This window comes from the organism of the source record quoted next, unplaced genomic scaffold (genome assembly GCF_019419815.1).
Source record: "Pyrus x bretschneideri cultivar Hongxiangsu unplaced genomic scaffold, Pyrus_bretschneideri_v1 Contig15, whole genome shotgun sequence".
In the NCBI taxonomy this organism is placed as follows: domain Eukaryota; kingdom Viridiplantae; phylum Streptophyta; class Magnoliopsida; order Rosales; family Rosaceae; genus Pyrus; species Pyrus x bretschneideri.
In genome coordinates, this window is record NW_025999446.1 from 8,209,746 (window position 1) to 8,217,753 (window position 8,008).

Sequence of the window (8,008 nt, forward strand, 5' to 3'; positions counted from 1 at the left end):
GGAGTTCCGATGGAACCCAAAGCTAGTGAACTCCCAAAAGGCCTCATGCTAGGTAGAGATGGGAATATACATATAAGGCTTATAGGATTTACTCCCCTAGGCGATGTGGAATGTTACAATTTTGAACTCCCTTACAAAAACTATTCATGAGGGTTTGTATGGTTTTAAAAATTCAAGTGACAATATATCCATCCTCAAAGTGTAGAGGATGCAATTACGAGTATTTGCATATTTTTTTCACATTTTTCGCACTTGTAAATTAATTATAATAACTTTTTAATGTGTTTGGTATTTTTATATTACTTGATATTTTTATTTTTAATGTGTTTTATAATTTCTTATTCTCACCCTTTGCCTTTTCCTATAGTATACTATAAAAATAAATAAATAAATAACACTTAAATTTAAAAAGTTTATATACAATAATAATTAATAAACAATATATACATATCCACTCTATCTATTGTATTCTATAGTAAGTTTTTATAGTAGTTTAAAAAATTAAAATCATCAAAATAACATTTTTCTTATCGTGTTGAAACAGATTACTCACATGTCACTTCGTGTAAACCTGTTAAAGATCTTTTATTAACGGATTCTTATCGTGTGACCTGATAATGACCCAATTAGTTATCATGTTGACCCGAAACCTGTTATTTTCGTGTCGTGTTAACGGATGATGTAAGAAATTGCCAGGTCTACAATTTCGTCAAGATTGAAGATAGCTGAACTGTGCCACCACACGTATCAAAACAGTTTACAGGCGAGTGATCTAGAACTCAACTGTACAATCACGTAACACAAAAACAACTTCATTTGAATGCAAAAAACTTCTGGTAGAATGCAAAAACTTTGCAGCTATGATGAATGGCTGTTCCGCAAATGATACATTTTTCTTTAAAACTGAAAGATGCAACGTACCTTTGCTTCTTAACAACACACATTACAAAATAGAAGCATAAGAAATCACACCGTTACGCATTAGCTGCTTATGTTTTAAGGACATGTACAAGAAGGCAACATGATTGATGACACTGAATTCAGCTGGACCTAGAAATGTTGCACCAAGAAATTAGGGTTCTACAAGCTGTCTTTTGAATTGGAAAATACTTGACGGTGACAGTACGAGTAAATTAAAATTTGCTGATCCTAAATTAACTACTGGTTTTGAAGGGCTTGTAGACCTTGAGATCATGAACCACACCAGTAACTGAACCACCTGCAGCACATAGGGCGATTACAAGGACACAAAAACTGAGGATTTCGAGGCAAATCCATCTCATGCTCCACTTTTGTATCTTCTTTTGAGCAATGTACATCTCCACGGGGAAATAAACTGTGAGTGGCCAATACCCCAAAGCCCCGAGAAATCCAACCACATTGTTGAAGAATGGGAGGATCATGGAGATCACAGTGGTTAGAATCACAAATAATGTTCTCCAAACCAAACTGAAGAGGTTAAGGTTGTAGGAACCTAAATGCGGGATTGTTATTTTGATGTCTTTTGTGATGAACTGGCTGGCTGGAAAAATTTTTGCTGCTGTTTTTTCGACCAATGCGAAAATGGGTTGGGCGAAAACTTGGTATGCACCAACAAGGTGGATCACAATGGCGGCGTTGGCTATGTCGATGAGCCAAAATGGGCTGGATAAGCCTTTGTCAGTAAGGAGGTTTCCCGGAGCTAAGTCTCCAAAAGCAGCGTAGCCCATGCAGCCGCATAGAATGTAGAAAATGGATGTCACTGCCAAACTAAGTTGAGTGGCCTTCTTCATTGTTTTGGTTTCAGATGGTGGGGATTTAACTGTGTCCTGTTACATTTATATGGTTGATTAAGTACATAAAATTGTTGCGAAAAGTATAAACATTGTTAATTTTAACTTGAAGAAGATATAAACCTGAATTTCAATGAGGATGATTGAGTAAGAGAAGGCAAAAGCTATGTCACCAAGTGCTTGGAAGGTCCTCCACATCTTTTGGGCTGGAGTCACAACCCCAATGCTCATTCCGAACATGCTTCCCTTGATTTTTCCATTTTCTGGTATATCCACACAAAAAAAGATAGAACTAAATTAGTTTACCAGAACCATTTTAATCTTGAAAACCAAATTCAAATTTTAATGCATCATTTGACATTTGATTCTTGTTCTTTTAATCATTTGGTGATCCAGAATTTATGGTAACCTACCTTTGAATTTGAGATCAGGCGTGCAGAATAAATAAATGTGACTTTAATTAATGTATTAATCTCCATTATTGATATCAATTATAATAGCGAGTGACCATGCATTCTTGGTCATCGGAGAAAACATTTCTCCATTCAACATAGCAGTAATAGATATGTGTACCAGCAACTTTTGCAATTCCAAGGGCTAGTCCAATTCCTGAGTAAGTGAAGGACATGAATGCAGCAACAATGGAGAGCCAAGACAACTTATCAAAGTTCGGAATTTGAGACAATATAATTTCTGAGATTCCAAAAGCCAGCATATAGGGATTGCTGCTGGTAAGGCATGGATCTTTTCCACCACTATTGTGGATGCAAGTAGACCTTTTTATTGCCCTGTTAATCAACACAAAAAATATAATGTAATCAAATATTTGCACGTGGTCCAATATCTTAGTGGATAAGGTGTTGAATTTTTACATATGCAACCGAGGTTCAAAACTCTCTCTCCTAAATTAATGTGACAATTTCAAATCCTTCCTCTCTCCCTAATAATAATAATAAAATTAAAAAAAAAAATGTGATCAAACATCACCAATTTCTTAATTGAGTTTAAACACTCAAGACTTACACCATGCTTATAGCTGCTGTTACAGTATAGCCAATAGTAGTTCCAAAAAGGTTCAATTGCTGAATAAATCCACACATTTTGACCTGAACTTTACCTGAGAAATTCAAATTAACACAAAAAAAAAAAAAAAAAATTGGGTTATATACCTTTGGAAAAAAAAAAAACAAAAAATATCCTTATTTCTTATGTCAAAAAAAATTAAAAGTATTAGGCAAAATTCACCAAGGTGGGATCGAACAGCATCCGAGTAAGTGCGGCTTCTCTTTCCAGTGACGGGATCACGATAGCAGGAAACAAGAAGAGTTGAAGCGTAGTACGTGATGAAGGAGAACATGACCATCACAACAGGACCAGCAATCCATCCAAGCTGAGCTATGGCCCAAGTCAAGGACAGAACTCCAGACCCAATCACAGCAGTAATTATGTGTGAACTTGCCGTCCAGAGAGTTCCTTGTACCACAAACAACACAAAAAAAAATGAATAACAAATGAACGTGCAAGTCAAAGTGCATGCATTTTACTTAGCATTTTCAAGAAGAGAAGTATAACTTACCGGTTCTTTTGGGGCCGCCATCTTCATCGACGATTTTGGAGCCTCCTTGCACGTCGAGTGAGACATCAAAAGCTGGGCTGTGGTGAAGCTGCAGCTGGTTCCTTGTGGCAATGTTTTCACCCATAAAATTAAAATGCAATTATGCTGCAACTCTCACTCAGTTCCAAACAATTCTTTAGTGTTCTTCTGTTCTAACAAATAATCCCAAAGTTTGTTCAATACAATCTATGAAAAATGAGGGGAGAGAAACAGATGGATCTTCTTCTTTAATGCATCTAAATGGTATTAGTATTACTGACATAAACACAAATTGTTTAATATTTTATTAAGTTGATAAATACTAACCAATGCACTATTTATTCGCCTAAAAAAGATATGCTGTTTATTGACTACATTATCCCTTACATGCAAAAAAATTTGGCATGTCTATTGTACTGCCACGTCTATTTATCTAGACTTATATCTATTTATCTAGTTTAACTTCATGAATATACACACAGATATACATATGGTGTTTCTGAATTACATCATATTATCCATTGATGTCGGGATAGTGCTTACCTCCTAAATCGCCTTATCCTTGTAAATAGGTCAAATGGTTGACTGAGTGTGTGTTCCACTACTAATTAACACAAGCTATTATATATAAAAGCTTAATAAATTATCGCCATTAAAATAATATATTGACAATCAAGCGCATTTGATACCTGTTTTTTTTACTGGCCCAAAGGACTTACAAAATAATATTCGTGTTTAGGTTAGATTAATTGCAATTGCAGATGCATATTTACATACGCAATACTAGTACGCTACTAGTAATCGAACAGTAGTCTGTACAATCATACAACACTAAATAACTTCATCAGATTGCAGAACGCGTTCAGTAGAATGTCAAAACTATGTAGCAATGATCAACGGAAGTTCAGTAATCCAACACCAATGCTTTAAAACCGAAAGATGCAAAAGAGAATGCTCTTTGGAAAGTATTGTATCTCTATTCATCTGTCAAGGAGGAATTTATAAGATGATACAATCATAACAATAAGGAAATAATTAATTTACATGAAATTACATTAAACTAAGAATTCCGAGATCACAAGAATATATACAAAAGTTAACACTCTCCTACAAGTTGGTGCATATATGTTGCACATGCTCAACTTGTCTAAGAAACTTAAAAACTTATGACTTGAAATAGCCTTTTTGAGAATATTTTCCAACTGATCTTCTGTCTTATTGCAGCTCTCAATTATTTTCCCTTTCAATTTTTCCTTGATGAATAATCAATCAACTTCAATAGGATTTGTTTTGTGTGTATTGACTTGAAATGCATGTCTTGACTTACTACACTCAAGCCATAAGTAAGGTCTGGTCTCTTTATCATTTCTCGTTTGTTAATAAATTTCCATGAGAATGTGTAGCGGGCATCGTAATTCAAAATATGACTCCCAAATAGTTAACGAATTTATATTTCAGAAATTTGCTTGCTTCCAGTTCCAGCTATAAATGTCATCCAAACAAATCAGAGACAGAACGCTGTAAACTGCTAAACAGAGAAAAGCCTATCCAAACGGCTATGCAACTAATAGATCATTTAAAATATTAATTCAACACATACATTTCTAATTGAAACAAAGACCTCTCGCGCGTGACTTTGCTCAAGTCAAACACACAAACAACACATTGATTAAGATGAGGGAGCGCCAAAAGCGGATGAAACAGTTAAAACCCAACTAGGGTGGCTATTCATATTATTTTTGCTTTCCAAGTGTATGTTTTATCTTCAGTGCGAATATTTAAGGGAAAAAAGATGAACAAATAAAAAAGAGAGTAAATAAACAATTTTTAACCAACAGTAGAGAACTGTTAGACCAATTATTGAATTAACAATATATAATTGTGTAGCAAATTAAAGCTCCAAAAAATAACCCATGAAGATTAAAAGGTTTTGAAAAAATTATAGCAATCCTTCCTCAATTTTAACCCAAATGGAGCAATGGTCATTCAACTAAATCCTTGATCATTGGTTTCTTAACTCATAAAAAACGTGCAGTTATGATCATTTTTGTCCACTTCATCAGAACTCAAACAAAATGAGTTATGTTGGAATGACCATTACTACAATTTAGTTAAAGTTGAGGAACAATGCTCCAATTGGGTTAAAATTGAGGGACCATTTCTCCAATTTGGTTAAAGTTGAGGGACCTTTGCTACAATTTTTTCTAATTAGGTTTTTCATATTAACCCCTTTATTCAGCCTCACGTGTATGGTACGTGACTCATTTTGACAGAAGTTCTAACGGAATTGACAAAAAGGATCATAGCTGCATGTTTTGATTAGTTAAGGGATCAATAGTCATAGATTTTTAGTTGCGGAACCATTACTCCAATTGGATTAAAGTTGAGAAACCATTACTACAATTACCTCAAAATTTCGTTTTGAGAGAGAAAGCAGAGAACAAGTGATACTTCGGTCAATTTCGTTTTGTTTAAAAAAAAAAAAAAAAAAAAGAGTTTTGTATATTTGCTATAGTATTGGATACGGACTCAAAAGTATAGAGGAATGGGGAGGCACAAAATTGTGCAAACTTGTTTACAAAGCTCTTGTGTTTCTAGTTTTTACCATTGAGAGTGCTATCAGACCTCCAGTTTTTATTCTAGTGAAGTCATTTCAGGCTATGTAATAAATGAATTCAACGTAAGATGATTGTTGATAATCTTGTACTTCTTCTTCTTTTTAAAAAGTAGACCAAATGTTGACTTTGTTATGGTAGTCCACCGTTTTGAGGGACTAGGAAGACTCACAAATGGTATGTAAGTTGAACTTTTTATAGCTAATTTAATTAATTGTGCACCCACCATCGTTGTATGAGTTGTGAGTCTTGTGACTCACTGTGGGCAACAAATTAAAATTCTTTTTCGATTTTTGTGTCTAGAACAAATGGATCTGGAAATCCAGACCGTTTAAAGAAAGAGATTCGGGCCGTTCAATGGTTTGGTTTTGTGTGAGGCGGGTCATTGGAATGGGTTAACACTAAGCGCAACAAAATATAGTTCGTTGCGCAAAGAAAAAAAATGTCGCCAAGCATGACGAAACCTTCATCGCGCAAAGCCCGTTGCACAAAGATCGTGAAAGAAGGGCTTGCGCGACGACACCATAAGTTACGTTGTGCAAAAGCGCTTTGCGCACCAACAATAATTGTGTTGCACGAAATGTGTTATGTGACATAGCTTACTCTCATTGTCGCACAAAGATAGGTGTGTGATATAGGTTATTGTTGTCGCGCAAAGCCCTTTTGCGCAACATAGCTTGTGCCGTCGTCATACAAAGTTATTGTTATTTTTAATTTTTTTTTTTACAATATATTTTTTTATTTAATTTTATAAATATTTTAATTAATTTATAAACAATAATTAATAAACCAAGAAAAGTATTTAATTATTAAATATGTGAAAATGTACATACAAGCTGTCCGAATAGAAAAAAAAACTACAACAAATAGTTGTCCAGGCTTAATGCATCAGGCTACTGGGTATCAGCTGGGTGAAGCGGCTGGGAGGTTGAAAGTGGAGCAAGATAAGGTGTTGGCATCAAGATTTTAAGGCCAGACAGCTGGAAGGCCTGTAAGATCATGCTCATCTTCTTGTCCTGGGTTGCAATCTGGGTTTCTTGAGCTGTAATCTGGGCTTTTTGGGCCATAATCTTATTTTTCAGGGTTGCCACTTCCTCCGTCAAGGCAATGACCTGTCTCACGGTCGGTCTGAAAAAGGAGGCACCCGTCTCCCGAACTAGCACCTTCCCCATCCCCGAACAACCTTGCCATGACGATGACCAAGCGTCTGATCCAGGGTCTCAGTCAGGATTTGAAGACCTGTGTCCTAGGGTACAGTGACGTCCTCGATCGGGGTCTCCAGGGGAAGCTGCGATGCTGCTTGTTGGAGAAGAGCTTGTAATAATAAGAAAAACATTTAATATTAATAAAAAATGTAATTAATATTTGAACGATTCATAAATATAAGAATAATAACAATTACATACGCATACATGGAGCTGCTTAACGATCTCTTCATCAGGTTGAACATAAACTTCCTTGAACATGTCGAGCTCTAGGAGCTTAGAACCCTCTTGAAGAAAAAAAAAATGTTATTAATCATAATAAAAAGTAAATTGAATAAAATTGAGAATCAGCATACTTTTACCTGACATCGCGCCTCAACCCTATTAGAGAAAGGCATCGAACCAAAATGGTGGAGAAGTGTCTTTGACTCTCGAGCTTTCTTGCTAGCAACATATTTCTTCTATTAAACACATAATATACATGTGAATGCAACCAGAAATCCCAATAATGATTCCGTCCATTGTGCGGGGAGGAGAAAAGAGAGACTAAGAGAGGTTACGAGAAAAATAGACGGTGGGAGAGAGGGCTATGGGAAGAATAAATGGCGAGAAAGGAGTTACAAGAAAGATAAAAGGGTTCTAGAATATTAGGGCTTTTGTTTTGACCTAATAGTGGAATTGGGAAAATATTGGAAAAGAAAAGGGTTTTTTTGTCCAGAAGAGAAGAGAGAGATTGAAATTGAGAGTGAAACCATAACTTAGATTCAGGGGAAAGAGCGACAAGGAAGAGAGACTGAGTGAGAGAAAGGACGAGAAAGGGAA

The 8,008-nt window shown here is 35.5% G+C and overlaps 1 protein-coding gene across 1 annotated transcript; it reads right to left on the minus strand.

The window, feature by feature from the left end:
* Positions 1-1,154: 1,154 nt before the first annotated feature.
* LOC125475594 (amino acid permease 3-like) lies at positions 1,155-3,472 on the minus strand. Its single transcript, XM_048580567.1, has 6 exons — positions 3,349-3,472; positions 3,018-3,245; positions 2,796-2,889; positions 2,346-2,560; positions 1,896-2,035; positions 1,155-1,808 (listed from the first exon to the last, which is right to left on the minus strand). The coding sequence occupies exons 1-6, from the start codon at positions 3,470-3,472 to the stop codon at positions 1,155-1,157; spliced, it is 1,455 nt and encodes a 484-aa protein (XP_048436524.1).
* Positions 3,473-8,008: the final 4,536 nt, after the last annotated feature.